We start from the raw sequence: 19,497 nt of genomic DNA on the forward strand, positions 1-19,497 counted from the left end.
ATTTACCTATCTTGTAATGATGTAACCTGGATCTTCTGGTCGTGTTTCTTGAGCTGTCATATCTTGTCCACAGATATCCAGTTGCTTTTGGGGTATTTGAGTTTATCCTGCAAGGAGTCCGTAGCCCTGCACCTCATGGTTTGGCTGGTGGCTTAGGGAGAGCAGCTGCGTGGTGTACTGGCCCCATGGACAGCTTTCTGATTGTTTGTCCTAGTGGAAAGTAGTAGTAAGCAAATCTGATGTTTCACAGGCACTGGTAGGAAATTTGATCATCAGCTCAGAGGGTTCTGTGAGGTAATCCAAGAGCTAGATTATCATCTTGAATGCTGAGATAATACAGCTCTCCAAAGCGGCTACTTTGGTGGGTTGTATGTGTGAGATGAAAGGGGAAAAGCGTAGTTAGGAGCCAACCATTATGTCTTGCATGAGCTTTGAGGAAAAAAATTTCTTTTGTTTAAATTTTGTGGAAAATCCTTACTCTGAGTGGTAGTACAGAGTGCTTTTAAATCCAGGTCTGGGATCAAATAATGAGGCAACACAAAGAAGAGTACTGCTGCAGTTTGCCTGTGGCTTAGACAAGCTTTGCCTGAGTTTCTGAATTGAGTCTGAAACTGGAGCAGTAACATTTCCTCTTCAAGTATTTTGCTGTCCAGATCAGTGTGTAAAAATAAGAAGTAGTGTTTTCTAACAAGTCAGTATATGAAGCCATTTTCCTTTCTATTGTAAAGTAAGTTCTTCAAGGCGAACTTTCAGGTTCACAATCTGATAAAATACAGTAGCTGTTATTAGTGTACTTCATAATATACAGCACTAGAAATCAATTACCTTTTAATAGAAGTGATATAAAAACCTGTTTGACACTTTACTGAACTTGAGTGGGTTTTGAACTGAAATTCTGTATAGCTTCTTTGTAAGTAGGGAGTGTGACCCTTTGCTTTTGTATTTATCAAAAACGTTAGGAATGAACAAATCGAGATATATATATATAACTGTGTGTATAGACATAAAATCTTATGTATATAAAAAGATGGCTTAGAATGCACATTGCTTAAGAGTTATTTGGATGGATTTACTACTGTTAAAATGTTTTCAGGAATCAAATGTGAACAACTTGCAAAGACCAAAAGAATTGCTTAAACCCACAGAGTTTCAGTGTGAACTCAGGCGGCAGGCAGAGCCTGCAGCACCTCTTACAGGACAAGCTGCTTCAGTGGCTTAATCTGTATCATTGCCTTCATTTGCAATGAAAAGAACGAGAACCCTCCTCCCTCACTTTGTAACTAAAAAGGCTGCCTCTTTTTTTCCCCAACTACACTAATGTGAGTTGAGAGTTAAGGATTATTATTTTGTTCTGTAAACCTACTTCCACTCCCTAAAGAGCCTTAAAAACACTGATTCACTCTGGTGTGATCAAGCATCAGTATCTGAAGCAACCTGAGGGGGAGAAACTAATAAAGTCTGTGTGTGGGGGTAGCTTTTCATGTTTGGTTTTTCTTGCCTGTATTTGTTTTGCTGGCTGCAGACTAAACAATAAGGCACCTTTTCCCCTTCCCTTATAAATTCAGTTTTCACTTTGCCTATAGGAGTCACTAACTTTGTCTCTATGGCTGTTCATGTCAGAACTCTCTTATACAGAAGTTTTCTTTTATTGTATGGCATTAGCCACAGTCCATAGCAGGTTTTCTGCTGTGTGGTGGGTGTGGGTGTTGTTTTTTTCTTCTTAATATTTCATCTCCAGCTGTCTATGTAAAGTTTGTGTTGTCAGTGAAGTTGGCTTGAGAAATGACAGCTTTTATCTTCATGCAGCTCAGGAAGAAAAGGGGTTGTTGAGGCGAGTGGGTTTGCAGGGGCATCAAGCGTAGCTGTTGCAGCCAGAGGACCATGAATTTGGAGGTGGTACTGGGGACTAACAGCACTTGAGTATTGGCATGCTCTGTGTCTGTTGGTGTGAGGTGCCAAGAGTTTTTCCAGGTAACTAGTATAGCAGTGCCTACATAGAACAGATGAGATGAATAAGCGCTTGCTCTTTGCATGTTCTGAAGAGCGGGAAAGGGTAGAGCATTTACTTTCTATCCCATCGGTATTGAATTCAAACAATTGAATGGACTAACATTGTTGATGTTCACTTGATCGCCTTTCAAACATGTTTAGTTTTGGTTTTTTTTTTTCATCGACACTTGTTTAAAAAGAGTAGGTACGTGCTGTGAGGGTTTAAGGCATTAACACTGTGCAGCTTATATGGCTGCTGAAATAAGAGACTATTACATGGTGTTATTGTTGAGAAATGGGAATTAAGGAGCAGCAGGCAGCAGGTCCCTGGGGAGAGGAAGGAACCATGGGGAGAAGGGTCTGGTAAGAGTTTGGCTACAATGACAGTGTGGAATTGCTTTGATATTTGTGTGCGCTCCCTTCTGGAAGAGTCCAATTCTGACACACCTATGAGATACAACATGACATACACAACAGGTTTTGAACTGGGAGCGAAAGCATGATACTTTATAGCTATTTGCTTTGTAACTGTCTATCTCCTGGTTTTTACAATTGTTGCCCCTTAAGGAGAGGTGCTGTTCTTGTATGATTTGCCTTTGCTAAATGTCACATAAAACATACAGTGAGATCGTATCAGCAAGTGAAAGCATATAGTGAGATATTATTTAATGCAGGGTTGCAAAGTGGACTATTCTTGAGACATGTTTAGAGGATTTTGATAGGTTGAAGGAAAATAGTGATGTATATAAGGACAGCCGAGAGAGAAGCAAAGAGTACATATAAAAGCAAGAAAGCTAAAATTGTGGGTTTTTTTAGTTCCCTCCTCCCACCACCTTTTCTCTAAGACATGTTTAGTATTTTCATATATGTGGAGATTCTTGTTGGTTGGGAACACTGGGTGTCCTTGTGCCTATGTTATCTGTATTTACATAGAGAGCTTTACATTTCAGAGATCACTGAGATGGTTTTTGGTACATTGTCCATCTTTATGGTACTTTGCTCTTTCTGCCTCTGCACGCACAGGTAGCACAAATACACTGCTTTCCTTGTGAAGGGGCACAATGATGTAGTTTTGTTTACTTGCTTTCAGTCTTGCAGAGATATTCAGGTCCCCCAAACACAAGGCTCCATATCTCAACACCCCCAAAATAAGTATGCTGATGTATGGTCATCAGCAGTGGCTTGAAGCAGCTGAATCCAGTTGCCTGCATAGTATCTAAAAAGAAGAATTAGAATGCATGTAATTCCTTGTAAGAAAAGTAAATTGCCAAAAATTTCTTATGGACTAACCTTTTACAGAAACCAGAGAAGTCTGTTTTCTTCTTAGCAATAAAAGGTGTTTTGGGTATCTTTGAAGAAGAGAAACAGGTGGTAATACCTGTTCAAATGCTGTGAACTGTAGGTAGCTTTCAAAAACTTCCATACGGTACAGTACACAAGCATAGTTTGCCCAGGCTTTTTTCTTCAGGTGATGTGCATGCCTATTTAGAATGGAAGAAGTTAATTAGAAAATATGCTTAAACTGGAAAAAAGTGCATATACAAGGCTTACATGAGTCACAAGATACGTCGGCAGTGTTTCACTAAGGAATGCTATATATATACTAAGTGAGCTAGATATTAAATAAAACTATTAAAATACCTTTGTGGAATTTGACTTTGACAGGACAGCTTCTTGTCTTACACACTTGGTATGACTGCAAGTAGTTATAAAGTAACAAATGTTAAGATTATTTCACGACAAAATAAACCAAAATCTTCTGTAGATTTATGTTGCCTGGGATGCGACAGCTATAGGAGCTTCCAGTATACTATACTTTGCTGAGAAAAATAGGTTATGAGGAAGATGGAAAGCACCCTGTAAGAGCTATCTTTGTCTGAGATGGGAGAGTATTTCAGGGAAGATGCTCTCATGCTTTTTTCTTCCCTTTCCCTACCTATTGTGCAGGATTTTGTCCCTGTGCAAAAACACTTCCTGATATCGGAGCCCATCCTCATGGAAGCTGTTGCTGCTCTGGTAAACTCGGTCAGACTCAGCTTCGTCCCTTACTCTTTGCTATATATCTGCTTTTGATTAGGGATTTTTCTTGCGGAAGTCGAGAGCTGATTCTGTGCTGCTCACGTGCACGCAGTAGAGGTGACTGCAAATCCGTAATGCCGTCCCGCAGAGAGGAGCTGCACGGGGCTGCGAAGTGCAGGAGGACAGGCAGGAGCAGTGTATCTGAGCTGGAGCTGCGCAGGTTATCGCAGCTCATGGGGGATTCCCTCTGCTCGTTGCTAGCTCAGTGCTCGTGCTGGTACTGGGAACACAAACCTATCTTTGTCATTCCTATCTGGTCATTTTGTGTGTGGGGAGAAGTTCAGAGGAGGAAATGGGTTACAAGCTTGGTGTATTTTTAGGTAGTTTAAAGAAATATATATATATATTAATAGGAGCTCATAGCAACTGAAATGGAGATGTCTCTAAGGTGCTAGAGATCTTTCATCTTATGCTGGTTATGCATGATTCCTCCCTTGCCCGTGCAAAGCTTTATTAATTTTTTTCATTGCTGACTGTAATACATCAATAATGTAAAAGAAACAAATGATTACTTTTTCACATGCATCAATAAACACCAGACTTCAGACATGTGCATTGGGTGCCAAGTTAAAATTACTGGCAGCGCAGCCAAGCAACTGACAAAGGTGTAAATGGTTTCAGATTAAATGGTTGATATTGCTGTTCTTGTTGTTTTGAAGTGACCTTTCACTTTTGTACAATAGGTGTCTCACTATTGCCATAAATTGAGGTGCACAGAGGGACTGCACCCTTTTTGTACTTGGCTTGCCATTTCCTTTGGCTCTATGAATGCGGTAGAGGAACTGGTAATTTCAAGGTGGCATTTCTTCCTTGCTCCTCTCCCTTCCTCTTCCTCCTACCTTTCAGGATGTTCAAGTTATTTCTGTGCTTCAAATGTTAGCTGGCACAAGTTTTTTAAGTTGCATCAAACTTTTCAGTCCCTCGAAGTCAGGTTGGAAATAAAATGAACAACTCCAAACCTTGTATTATGTACTGTTGAGTAAATGCTTTTTATTTTGGTCCATTTTGTAGGTGCTGGACAATAAAGGAAAAGATGTGTAGGTTTTCCTTCAGAAATGAAATGTGAAGTGCCAGTTTTGTGTATGAAACTTGTATGTATGCTTCTGGAAAGGACTTTTCCATCTCTCCTCTTCAGCAGTGAATCCACTTTGCTCAGTGTGAGCATTTGTTGCCTAGCTTTGTATGGAGCTAGGGTGAGACCTGTTGGTGGGCTGGCCGGGCTGTTGTGTGCTCAGATCCTTCTGTGAGTGGCATTCCTTGCTAAGAAATTAATGCGTTTTAATTTTAATCTACAAGTGTGAAAGACTAATGGCACGACACAGTTTGAAGCACATTGAATAGCATATTGGCTGCCAATTCTGTGGTTTGGGATTTTTCTGCATTAAAACTTCACAGTATTTTTAATATTGAAGGAACATCCCCTTTTATGTTCTACTTCAGGATGCCGCTTTCAAGTTTCAGGTTGTTGTGTGAGATTACTTTGATATTTTGGAGCAGTATATCACTACTTTAGGGTGATTGTTTTGTACCAGCATCACCAGCTGAGATTGCAGTTGAAGAGGAAATCTTTGCAGACTTCAAGGAAATTCCCCCCCTTCCCTGTTACGGTGAAGCAGCTCCTGACACTTTCTTTGCTTTATTGGAAATGAAAGCTTAAAGGGAGCTGTGTGCAGCTTGGGTTTTCCTTCTCCCTTCTCCGCCTATTTAAATGATCAGATGCTGAAATTGGCTCTTGCTTGAGAGGGAGTGAAAACAGCTGAGAAATGCTGCACGACTGAGACCTGCTCATCTTTTTGGGAGAAAATGCACTAATCACTTGATTTTGTGGTCACCGCAGCATTGGGGCTCCATGTGAGGAGAAGTGTGGGCAAGGTGGCTTTGTGTTGGGAGCCCTGGCTGGGCAGCAGATAAAGCCTAGACAAGAGCATATCGAGATGTAAAATACTCAGTGCAGGCCTGTGTGGGTGGTTGGTGGTGGTGTGAGCGAAAGGAGTGTATTCTAAATGGATCTGATGGGGGGAAATGAAAGTTTTTGATTTTATTGGTAGATGGGAGCATCTCTGGAACTTGTTTTGTTGCAAGATTTTGCTGGTCTGTGTAGGTTTAACAAAATTCTGCTATAACAAGTTCCTAAAACGCCAAGTGTTTTTCTGTGAGAGGTCAGTATTGAGCAATTAAAACACTGAGTAAAACTAAGTGTTTGAACACAAGGCACTTAGTCGCTTTGGTAAACCAAAATGTAGTTGAGACCTAAGGTAGACTGCACTATGTTGTCCCTTCTCCCTTCCCCAGATCTACCCTGGGTAGCTAGGCTGACCCAAACAGCATGCCCTACCTGAGCCCATCTGAAACTGCACTAATCTACACATTCCTGTGAATCCCAAGGGGTTTGTGGCATCTCTGGCATTTATTTGTTCTCTCACTTTGGGGGAAGGGAGGAGACAAAGGACTTGGCTGTGAAGGCAGCCAGCATGCTGACAGGCTTTGCAATAGCACTTCAAAGTGAATGTTTTGTTTACTAGATAAGTGAAGACTGGTGTAAATTTGGGGTGAAAAGGCAATGAATTTACCGATTCTTACTCCTTCCTCCTAATCAGAGATGGAGAAAACAGCCAACTACATGTTAGGAAACAGTCCACCATTAGGCTAACGAATATCTTAATATCAAAGTGAATGTATGTATTCAAATTTACATTCTCTTCCTTGAAGGGATGTGGAATCCTGAAATACCTTCTTGGCAAATTAAAAAAAAAAGATAAAGAAAGAAAGAATTAAAAAACAAATTCTTAAGTGTGTAGAGGGGAATCCAGCACAAATACATGGGATTATCACACCCATTTATAACGTGGAGAATTAGATACTGAAGGCCTTAAAGCTGAAATAGAAATAGTCCAAGAAAAGTGGAGACCTCCTGAAATGTAACAGCTGTCAAACATGTAACAAGTATTTCTGTAACAGCTCTTTGGGCTCGAAATGGTTTTGACCTAACATTCCCCCCAGCGATCTGCTGGGTTTTTTTTCTTGAGTTGTGTATTTGGTTTTGCCCCTTTGAGTAGGGCAGATGCTGAATGTATGACACTGTGTATAGTCTTTCTTGCAGTAATGTTTTCTTTCTGATTTTTTTTTTAAAAACTATTTTCTTTAATTTATCTGCAGGAGTCGGAAGCTTCAGATCAGAAATATCCCGCCTCACTTGCAGTGGGAGGTAGGAAGCTACTTTAAAAACTGGTATCTGTGCTAAAACTGTTTCTGTTTCTCTCTTTATCCACAAGACTCTTCCCCTTCCCCCACCTTTCACTTGCTTTGCACACACCACCCATTCTGTTCTGGGGAAAAATCCTTTGGAAGAGGAAACAATAGAGCCTTCTAAGCAATTCAGATAACTGCCTTCATTTCTGCTCTCCGAGTTAACCATAAAAAATGTTGAAATGGATTCTTTGGTGAATGCTAACTTCCTGATGCAGTCACTCTCTTTGACTGAAAGCTTGCCTGTTTCGGACCTTGCTGGTGTATGAGTTCAGTAAACTTGATACAAGCTCATATTTAAATACTTGGCCAACACTTTACAAACCCAGAAATTTAATGCTGATAATGTTGATAAGTTTTTGTTCATTTTTCCTTGTTTCTTCAAAGTGGTGGTGGGATGGCAAATTATTTGCTCATGCACTTGCAGTTACTTGCTCACTAATATATTGTATACTTGCTGTTAACACTCCACAGATAGTGCTTCTCCTGTAAGAACAGATCTGCTTTCTTTATTGCTTTTTTTGCCTTGTATGTGTTAAAAATGTTTTCATGTTTTACTAGTGGTAAGTCATCCTTTTGTCTGAGGGAGATTAGAGGATGGAGGGTTTGAGGTTAAAGCTCTGGTAGCATTGTTCTCTTAGCAAGTTTGGTCTGCCTTTTTGGTCTGCCTTTCCATTTGTAGCTACTTCTTTGTTTGCCCTCCCTGATTGCTTCCTTGCTTTGGAGAAAAATGGAGGCATTGCTCTGTCCACCCTAGGCTGTCATCTGCAGGGTTTCTTTAAGATAGCAGCACACACCATGTCTCATTGCTTCAATCTGCCCTTCTGGCATGTGCTGTCGGTATAAGAGTTTCTTCTCCACTTCCTGAGCCGTGTGCTCCCCTCAGTTGAACCATATTCACCTTGTACTTCAGATTCAGAACTGCTCTTTCTTTGTCAAGCTTTTGGCAACTGTAGTAATAGAAATGGTTGAGGGTGACTAATTTGAGGATTAACTTATATTTTGGTACAAACCTTAAGGGTTTTGTGTAGGAATAGTATCAGAGCAGAAGCATATGATTCAGAAAAATGAATAAACACAGATGTAAGCCAAGCCCTGTTGAGCAAAGTACATAAAAATGCATCAACATGCTTGTCCCTCCTTACATGTATGTAGCTCGTACTGCTTATATGCCATAGGTATCTACCCTGTTTCTCATCTGCTTCTTGATTTTTAAGCTATTTCCCTCTGCTTCTCCATTGTTGTAGTGTCCGTGGTGACATCTGGTCTCAGACAGATGTTCTTTCTGCTCTACCTTTTTAAAGCACTGTACCTTCCTAAATTTCCCCAGGAAGTGTTAAAATTTTCCCCATTAGCATCATCTCAGCCTTGTCTAGGTATCCTCAAGCTGCTTGTATGGACCTGACCCTTTGTCAGGCACAGAATTTAGAGGCCCCAAAATAACCTCTACAGTACTTTTGCATTCTCTTGCAACATCAGGGCTGCTTGCCAAGCACAGTTTGTCCACAAACTTCCTAAAGTTTTCCTTAGTAAGTGCTGTTCATCTGCTACTTCTGCACTAAGCAGGTAAGTTCTATATGCTCTCAAAAGAGTGCTGATGACAACATATATACAGCAACTGGTGATTCATTTAACCAGGGAATTGTCTCACATTGAGATTACCTTGGGCTCTGGTATCTTCTTTTTTGTTCTTTTCCAGTGCTAAAAGACCTTGCAAAAACTTCCTTTGAGCTTTGTAAGAAAGTTTCAGATGATTCCTCCTTAAAACAAGCCTTTCCTGCAACAAGTTGTTTAAAAGTTTATGCATATAGAGAGGGAGTTCTGTTGAATCAGTGTTCTTGCATAAAGTTTTCTGAGGGGATAGTGTATACATGTACATGTGTGGCAGTTGGAGCAATTTTACTCAGACTGTGTCTTATAGTCCCTCTGTGCCAATCTGCTTGCCTCATCACTCCTTTGTTAATTGCTTGAATCAAGACTGACTTCTAATGGGTGTGAAATCCTTAAAACCAAACCAAACACAACTGATGAAATATGTCTCTAGGTTAGTTCAGTCTCTCAACCCTCATGTATACCTGCTATTGAAACACAAAACACATACACCCTGCAACACTTTTATTTTTACAGTGACATAGGGACATGTGAAAAGAACAGAACAAAGATTTATGTTATGATTTTTTTTTGTAGTATAACTGTCATTAGGAAGGCTTATCTTCTCATTCTTTGGAAATGTGGGGCTGGTTTTTTTAAGTTCTGTTTAAGTAATTGTTTTAATTTTGTTCTTTATAGAAAGCATTTTACATGGGAAACGTACAGGTATGCTCCTGAAAGTCAATGTACATGTCTCTAGTTCAGTGCCTTACAGCTGTTCTTGTTGCCAGCGTGTCATACAGTACCTGTAAGTCCTGGACCACATGGGACTCTGACCCAGGGAGCATCTCTGTGCATACCCACACCCAGCAGAGATGGTCCTTGGCTTACAACACATCACCCACAAAATCTCTTGTAATAAGGAAGGCATTCATGATGTTCTCAAATGCATGTCATTGGCATTGGAGAAAGCCAGTCTGGAAGAGCAGAAGGGATGCTGGTACTATAGGAATGTAACTGCAGTGCTTGTAGCATGAAGTAGAGCAGGGTTTGGCAGCAGTTCCCACTCCTGAGGACCCCAGAGAATATTTTCAAAACCAGCAAAATATTCAGGGAATAAACTGAAGCTTAATCTGAATTAAGAATGTTCTGTGATACATCAGCTGAAGAAGGTGTCTTGTTGTCGATATAGATGCTTTGGTTTCTGTGTGGATGGAAGCTGGCTCTTAAGAGTCGTGAAATTCCAGACTAATGAATTTCCTGTGAAAACCTTGGAACTGTTTCACTGGTATACCTTCTTATCTTTCTAAGAGGCATGTGCATCTATTTAGAAAAATCTAGAGTCTTAAGTAGCATGGAAGAGAGGAAATATTAATGTTAAGGAGAGCTTGACTTCCACTTGGAAGAAACTGGGTATCCTGAAGAATCATGAGGTAGGACGCTTGACCTATAGTTAATCCATATAGCTTGGAAAACTGGGTGTAAAAGGCCAGAGTAACAAGCGTTTATTAATAAGACTTTTCATAAACCAAGTTCACAAATCCAAAGTAACTCTTCACTTTTCTGGCTGGCATTTTGAGGAAAATGTTCCAATGACTTTTCTCCTTTGCATAGGTTGAAGTTACTGAACAAAATACTGACTCTTAGAACTAGTTGTAGCAGCTGGACTTGTAGCTGTTTCCGCCAGGTAACGTAGGAGTTCCCTCTGTACTTAGCCCATTATGGTATACGCAAAAAAGGTGAGATAACCACTTTTAGATCATATTCAGGATTAAGTGGTAGAAGAAAGGCAGATGATGACCTGCTATAATAAGCATATTAATATATACTTATTAATATGTTACTTAATATACAAGTTACTACATTGTAAGAACCCTACAGGGTTGCTATCCTGAAGAGCTCACCTTTAAAGTGCAGCTGTGAAAGATAAAATTCTAATGTATTCCAAGGCATTCAAGGTTAAGTTTGTACAGAACTTGCCTGGTAATTAATTTGAACTTCACAAGAAGATTTTTGGCAAGGTTCTGCAATGTTTCTGTGTGTGTGGGTTGGTACTCTTGTACTCTTTGCCCAGCTAGGAGAAACTGGGGGTGGAGGGAAGGCAGCATCTTTCTTTGAACTATGAAAATTTAAGACTTGACTCAGACTGACATTGGAGTCTGGACTGGTAGGGGGCTTATCCAGGGTCACGTTCTCTACTCATCCAAGAGGTCACTTGCATTTTTCTTTTTCCCTTACTCTCACTGGACTGTCTGGGTTTGAGGACTCTGGATCAGTGCCCATACTCCATAAAAGTGTCATCACTTCTGGAATCCATCTTCCTTTTATTCTGCTTACATATAAATTGCTTATAGAGGTTATTTTTTTAGTAACACAAAGGATGATATGTGCATGACCAGATTTTATTTTTTAAACAAATGTTTAAATTGTTATAAAGTTTTTGGTGAAGCAAACCTTCAAACAACTAGTGGACCTCTTCTTAGTGATAGTAGGTGAGTATCATTGCCCCTCCTCCCTTTTACTCTCTTTACTCATCAAATACAAAGTCCAGATTGATGCTAAGATTCGTGACAAGTGAAGGATTTAGCACACCACCTTCTCCCATTCTTCACACATATCAGTCTCATCTCCTTCTCATTGGAAACAAACACCCAGACTATGGTCTCTGCAGAACAGTAAATAGCTCTTACTCTTTCCTGAACTGCAGTCTGTAACATACTGTTTTGACTCCTAATTTGTAACAGCAAGTAATCTCTCACTTTGCTTGTGAGTATTCAGGACTGGAGGTGTATTTGCAAGACAAAATGATATGCCTTCTAGGAGGTCTGCGTGTGGTGATTTAAAACTGAAGTACTTGGAGTTTGTTTGAGATTCAATATGGTGGGGATCCAAGTAGACTTCTTCTGAGAAGGAATTGTTATGTGAAATGTCACCTTTATTTTCTTTTAAAACATTTGAAAACCAGCTTCCCCAGTGTAGAAGATGCTTCAAGACATTTTTCTTTCCAAATATTTTTACCCTGTTTAGTGAATAAAGTGCAAGAGAACAGACTTTCAGGACACAGATGGTGCCAGAAACAGCCCTTGCTGGCTCAGCAGGAAGGTAGCTGTTAAAGGGTTCCTACTTATCTTCTGTGGGCTTATTTCCTTATCGTTTTTATGGAGCAGATAAACAGATACAGTGTTGATGAACTTTGTAACAAAAAAGGTAGACTAAAAGCCCAGCCTGTGAAGTGTGAACCAGTTGAGTGAGTAGAGAAGCAAGAAAAACATTGTGAATGTGTATTCCTAGCTTTGCTGTGAGACTTGCAGGTTGCTTTCGGGGACAGAAATGTGTGGGAAGGGAGGTCTGATTTAGCTCTTCCAAAGGGAAAAAGGATGTTACTAAATAGGGTTTGCTTTTCCTCACTTTTTCAAGGAAATGAAAATGAAGTCTCATAGTTATGCTGAGACCTCTGATGTTTTAGATTCTCCAAGCAGAAGTAGTAATGAAAAAGGATTTCTGGATCAGAGTTGCATTGAAACTGCAGGTTCTTCATTGAGATTTGTTAATGCAAGAAAGGTTTGAGCCATCTCCATCCATCTGTGTAATTTGTAAGTCAACCTCCAGTTTCCTCAAAAGAATTGAGACTGATTTTGATTGTGAGTAAATGTAAGTAAATATTCTTACAGTGCACATAACTCTTTGTCCTGAGGATCTGTAGTAGCTTGTGTTCTTCTTTGAACAGCTAGGCTCTGTGGGGTGGGTTGTTTGTTGGCTGGTTTTCAATCTAGAGATGCAGTGTAAAAACTAATCTTGCTGAATGGTACCTGCTTAGGATGCAACTTATTATAGAACACCAAAGATATGAAGAGGACAGGTGGGGAGCTTCTAGGTTTTAAGAAAGGAAAAGAAAAAATGAGACTATTGCAATTAAGGATAAATTAGGATTATACAGAGCAGATATTTCTCATATAAAGCAAGACGTAAAGGGGAGATGCAGGAATGAGCGGAGCTACAATTAAAAGAATCCGAAAAGGAAGAAGAATGAACATTAAAGGGGTTTGTTTAAAGTGTATTGAAATATGATCTTTCACCTCAAGACTCCTCCAAGAATCCTAATTTAATGTAAAGCTATAAAAATAATGTATCGCTATAAAAATGCAAGCGGAATGCTAAGTGCACACAAATTATCTGCTACTGCCTGCTAAGCATAGGAACATCTAGTAGGGATCTTTGCTTTCTCTTTCCTTTTCAGTGTGCTACATCAGACACTAAGTTGTACTTTTTACCAATTACTGTTTGTCCTACTCAGCAGGAGAATGTAGAACAGGTTAGTCTGTTCTCTGCAGCAGTCTTTTACTTATTTGAAGACCTCCAATTTTTAGGGAGGGTTAAGGAGAGAGTTTTAAGTTCTGTCAGCCTCTTCTGAGGGTTCTTGTTTCTAGGCAATTAATTGTTCTTAAGTCTTTTACCTGGGAACATCCCTTGAGCCTTCTCCAGAGTACTTTCTCTAGTTGAATATCACTTTGAGCTCTTGTCTTGTCCTCTGGTATATTTGCAACTCCATTTCAGCCTTATGCCGTCTTCAATTTTAATAAACAAAAACCTGATACAACACTAAATGAGCTGGTCCCTGCAAACCCTGTGAAATAAAGCTTACCAGTTTGACAGTAAGCTGGTAGTGACTATACCTGGTACTGATGACAAAGTCAACTTCTTGCCTGCTATTGTAGTGTTGGTTGTGTTTACCTTATGAGTCTGTTGTGCGGGACAGTGATAAAAACCTTCTAAAGAGAGTTATCCCCCACACAAAGACTGTTAATTCTGCTATAATGAGAAACCAGATAGATTTAGCAAGAACTATGCACATCAGACAAAGGGTGAATGTTGATCACCTGCTTGTTTTGATTCCTAATTACAGGATAGAGCAGTCCCTGGGGCAATGCAGAGCCTTTGGACAGCACTGCCTCTTCCTGGTCTTGGTTCTATACCCAGGGAACATAGGAGGTGCCTTTGCTCCTCTCCTGCCAATGGGAAAAGAAAGGATGATCTTTTCTTTCTGCCATCTGACCTGGGCCCCAAGATCCAAATGAACTATTTTGCCTGAGCTGCATGCATTTCCCATTGTGTAGCTGGGCCTTGCAGCAGGTGAGGCAATCTGATACAGAAAAGTGACCGTGTCTATGGCAGACCACCCAATTTTGCACTTAAGACAACATACTCTGGGTTATGTTGGGATTTTAATTGCCTGGCTTAATTATAGGGGGTGATATTTACAGGTATATGTGAGGTAATAAACACCTTTTGCAGGTGTTTAAAATATGGAGTGTGGGAGTGAAGGTCCTTGGATAAACATACAATAAGCACATTTCTCACTTGAAATGATTTGTTCATCTGAGTGTGTTGGCTACAGTGGGTGCTGATAATCATCTTACAGTTGTTATAAACAAAGGGAAAATCTAAAGGGAAAAGTAATTTTTCCATGAGAATTGAGCTACAGTATTTTTTACTTAAGTCAGGATCATATTAAAAGTAGTTGATAGTGATGTTTTTATCAAAAGTCTGCCTCCATTTAAGAGTTAATATCCCAGATGCCCCCATTGAAGGAACTTTTCTGTGCCTTTATTATAGTTGTAGGCTTAGAAAAGTCTCATTGCATTAGTTAACATAACTTTTTCCTTAGGAAACTTGTATTGCAGTAGCTTAAGTAAGAAATAGGGAAGTTAGAGGTGATGTCAAGGTTCTGTTCAGTACCTGGAAGATACAGAAGGTGGTCTTCCAACCACAAGAACTAATATAATGTTAGTACTCCTTCAAAGAAATCAGAAAGCTCACCAGGTCAGAGCTAGCTTGATTAACATTGTTTAGAGGCATGAAAGTTTCTCCTCTTTCCTTCAGGTGGCCAAGGTGGTAAGTTGAAAGAATACGATGCAGAAGATTTTGGGCTCATGCTGCAGGAGATGTGGTGTTTGGTGGTTGTTCAGACAGCCGCTTTGACTCATATGGCAGAGGCAGAAAGACTGGCTGAGCAACTTCTTCAGAAGGTGCTGAAGTGCCAGAGCTTTTTGACCAGAATATTAAGCAAGCTGGGATAGCTGCTGGCTTCTCTGAACATGCTGAGCAGTGACTTTGGGTCATGGTTTGTGAGCTGTTGGTTAACCCTGCTGTGGAGGGGGCAGGACAAGGAGTGCAGGGAAGTATCTACTTGGAACTGAGACTTTTAGTCTGCTGTCTTAGATGAGTCACACAGCTTTGTGATTCATTGTGTAGATCTCCTGTGATGGATTATGAGCTGCTTTTGGCTGCAATGGGCTCTAATGTGGAAGCACAGAAAACCAATGAGTTTTAAGTGTTAAATGCAACCATTCCTACTAAGACATATAAAAGCTTTATGTCTTTGGAGACATAGAGGGGAAAAAAAGAATGATTCAGTGTGACTTATCAGTGCAACTGTTTGATCCAAACTTTTCCCCCATCCAAATTTGTTCCATTGTCCTGTTTTTGAGAGGAAGAAAAAAAGATCTGTTTTCTTGGCTAGTTTTGATCTTCTAGGTTAAAGAAAAGCACAACTTGCGATGTCTTAACTTTTCAGAGATGTTCTAATACTTAAAACAGCAGTTAGTGTGCAAGAATTTAGGCACTGTCACCATGGGTTGCTTGGCACTGTTAGGACAATGTGTTGCTCACAAGCCTGGAATAATATGGTTACTTGTTTACCCTGTCACTAGCAGTGACTCCAGAATTTGAGAAATATTAGCACGTATAAAGTGTGATTGTTTCAAAACACTTTTTGAGGAAACCAGCCACCAAATCTTACTTTTTATTTGCAATTCCAGAAAGGTATTGTAGGATGGTTTGGGTTAGAAGGGACCTTAAAGATCATCTATTTTCAACTTCCTCCAATGGGCAAGGGCACCTTCCACTAGAGCAGGTTGCTCCAAGCCCCCTGTGTCCGACCTGGACTTGAACACTGCCAGGGACGGGCAGTCACGGCTTCTCTGGGCAACCTCTGCAAGTGTCACACAGTGTCTGTGAAGACCTTTGGTCAAGGGCTCAGTTGCCAAAGTCTTGCACCCTTCAGCTATAATTTTTACTTAAGGAGTCACATTAATAATAGTGCAACCTCTTTGTCCAGCTTTGGGACGTGTCCTTTCATAGAACTACAAAACCATTTGAGCTGGAAGGGATCTCAGGTGGTTTATAGCCCAACAATTTTGCTCAAAGCAAGGTCTGTATTGAATTCAGACCACATTGCGTAAGGTTTTTTTCCAGTCTTGGAAACCTCTAGGAATACAGTTTGTGCAAACTCTTTGGTTCACCAGTTCTAAGGATTAATTATTAGTGAGACTTGTTTTCCTTCTATCTGGTGAGGACATCTGTTGTGTCAACTTATGCCAATTGTTTCTTCTACTTCTGCCCTGCACCTCTGGGAAGAGCTTGGCTCTATCTTCTCAATGACCTCTGGGGCAGGCTGGTGCTATGCTTCCCTCAAAGCCTTTCTGGGCTCAACATCTCCTCACAGGAGGGGTACTTCAGTCCCCAGCCATCTTGGGCGGCCCTTCACTAAACTGATTCCAGGTTCTCAGTGTCTGTCTTGTACTGAAGGTCCCAAAACTGGATGCAGTCTGTACCTGTGATTGAAGTCCCAAAGTCAAATAAGCATCTGCTTTCTTAATTTCACATGTAATCACTTCATCTTGTTTCTCACTGGTACTCTAATAACACAACAAACAAATGCCATGGGACTACTTGGTGAAAATTGTAGCTTCTAAAAACTCTTTCAATTTTGAATGCAATCTCAGTTTAGCAAGTTGTAATGAAAGTCATGAATTATGTTTTTGACCTATGAAAGAATACACCTTTTTGGTAAGAAAAATGTCTTGTTAAAGCTATTGACATAGCTTTTCCGTGTCTCTTGCATGAGAACTTAGTCTTTCCTAATTATTTATTCACGCTGCCTGAAATCTTTAAACCTTGCTCACTTTAGTTTTTCTCTGTGACATGAGGAACCAGTAGTTCTTACTGGTGTTGGGTCTTCTCTGAAAGTGCTGGTCTTAAATGCTGGGAGTGCAGCCCAAAAAATTCCTGATGAAATTAGATGGTGGTACCTTTTTGTTAGCATGCATGAAGTGCTGGTAAAGCTGCATACTTTTGTAAACAAAGATGGCATTCAAGTGTTGTTACCTGCCTTGAAAGAACATGCTACCACCAGGGATTGCCTCTTCAGTCTTACCACTTGTATCATTTGAAAAGAATTGGAGGAAATGCATTAATAAGTTGTTCCTCAGGCAATAATAGGAGAAATGTTAGCAGCTCTTACTCATGGTAGCCAAAGGAGTAGAAAAATGTTAGCTTCAAGTGGCTTCAATGCTTCCATTCTTAATTTAATTTGTGCATAAAGAATGTAAAACCAGCAATACTGGGCCATAAAAAAGGCTTATGTATAACCCTGTATCCCTCTTGCTGTGTCTCAGGAGGGGTGCAAGAATAAGGGCAAGGATATAGTGATAGCTCACTATATATAAAGTCAGTGTCCTGGCTTTCAGCATTTTGCAGCCCTGTAACCTACTGACCCAGAAACGGTGCCTTTGTGCTTGAGAAATGTATGCAGAATTTCTGTGAACATGCTCTTGAGCCAATGCAAACTCCAGCATCCACAGTACAGCAAAGTGAAGAGTTGCATGGGCTTAGGGCATGTTGCAGGAAGAACCACCTCCTCTCCCATGCTTTGAACTTGGACCTGCCTCGCAGCTTCTGTGTTGGAGGGAATAGTGAATAATAGGCTGCCCATTACTTCTTTCTCCCTGTTTCCCTTATTATTTTAAGGACTTCTATTCCTCAGTCACTTCTCCTCCAGGATGAAGAGCCGTAGCCTGCTTAGTGATTTTAGTATGGAAGCAGCTTCCCATCCTTTGAATATCTTTCTCCCATTTTTGGACATTCTACTGAGTGATTGGAGTTGAGGGACTGAGTTTGCACCAGATACGTCAGTCATTTTAGTTTATTTCACTTTCTGAATGTAGTTGCTGTAAGAGACATTAGTGCATGTCTTGGATTTTGCTTCTCCAGCCTGAGTGCTGTGTGCCCCCCTAAGCTAAAAGGTGCTGCAGTAAAACCAGTGGAATGGGGTTTGTTGCTCATATCTCAAGAGATCAGCAGACTTTTTTTAATGACAGCCATGGGAAAAATCGACATTATCAGCAGTGCAGATCCTCCTCTGGACTTGCTCCTGGTTGCCAGGAAATGTTACATTTGAATCATATGTGTACCACATGTTGATCTAACTTTATGCAACAGGCTCTTGTGTGGAGGGACGGAAACCAAATGTCCTTATTTTCAATGGGCAAGCTAGTTCCTGCCCAGTTGATTTTTCTATAAAGCAATGTAGTCAGCAATCTCTCCTCGCACTTGTACTTAAACATGTGGGATTCTTTTGCCTTGTTCAGTGAACAAGTAGAAAGCAGCTCTTGAGCCACCTCTCTGAGCAAAACTGCTGAGACTGTTGCAAACGCTGTGGGGCTGCTTTGCTGCTACAAGCCTTCTACTGTATTGCTATTTGTACAAGCATGTTGCTTCATTGCTGCTGTGTTCCCCTCCAAAGGGACCATTCTGACTGCAGTCTTGGCCATTCAAGACTGTTGCCCAATCTGTGTCTCTTCTCACAGCTTCTACTTGCTTTCATCTAGTGCTATGGGAAAATCTTGAGTTGTTGGGTGTGTGTGGACAAAGAATAACTTGAGCTCAGTTGCGGAATCTCCCACAGAAGGAGCAGGATAGATAAGGCAAGCAGTGAAGCTGTTGTACCAAGCAAGGTGAAATGCTGCAGGCTTATGGGAATGCAGATGACAGTGCAATCTGCATCTGCATGCTTCCATTTCATCCAGCAGCTACGGCTCACTCCAGGAGTTTGGATGCTGTGGTAGGTCAGGTACTGGCTGCTGGGAAGAGGCTTGGAAGGCAACAGTGAGGACATGTAGAATATGTAGGAGATCTTTAAGATGTAGGTGAACACTAACAGTCAAATCTGCTGAGCAGGGGGAAGGGAAATGAAGTTGTGTTAATATATTTCCTATTTTAAGTGTTTGTGTTATTCCAAAGCCTGAGGCTCCCTCTGATCCTGTGCCCCAAATTGGTAGCCAAGTACATGTGGGCAGGGAACGAAGGGAATGTAACTTGAAATAGCTGTCTTATTTTCGGATGCTTTGGATGCTGTGGCAATCAAAGGGGGGGGGGGGGATGTGTTGTGACTGAAAGTCATCAAAACCACTTCCAAGCACATGCCTTTTAGTGGAGCAAATGGGCAGGATTTTTAGAGTATAATGCAAACAGGAAATCACTCTGAAAACTATAGCCCACCATTAACTTTGAGGGGAGGGAAGGTACAGTAAAGCTATCCTTGCAAACAGCTGCCTTGTTAGAAAGCCTAATAGGGAATGGAATGCATGTTAGAAATTAATCCAAATCGTTTCTTGGGACACCTTTTATTGGGTGTTGGATTTTTGATTGCTCTTAGTAATAGAATCAAGTTGTTGCTTGTGAGTAGTAGATAGCTATACATGCAGCACTTTCATTTATTTGCTTGCATAGTGTCCTTACTGATCTCTAGTATCT

The 19,497-nt window shown here is 40.6% G+C and overlaps 1 protein-coding gene across 2 annotated transcripts in view; it reads left to right on the forward strand.

The window, feature by feature from the left end:
• IGF2BP3 (insulin like growth factor 2 mRNA binding protein 3) overlaps positions 1-19,497 on the forward strand; it is a 115,047-nt gene that overhangs the window by 18,258 nt on the left and 77,292 nt on the right. For both annotated transcript variants that reach the window (XM_034063376.1, XM_034063380.1), the window contains one exon: positions 7,225-7,273. In XM_034063376.1, the coding sequence (XP_033919267.1) occupies positions 7,225-7,273 (49 nt within the window). The remainder of the gene's footprint in view (positions 1-7,224; positions 7,274-19,497) is intronic.

This window comes from Melopsittacus undulatus, chromosome 1, assembly GCF_012275295.1.
Source record: "Melopsittacus undulatus isolate bMelUnd1 chromosome 1, bMelUnd1.mat.Z, whole genome shotgun sequence".
Classification (NCBI taxonomy): domain Eukaryota; kingdom Metazoa; phylum Chordata; class Aves; order Psittaciformes; family Psittaculidae; genus Melopsittacus; species Melopsittacus undulatus.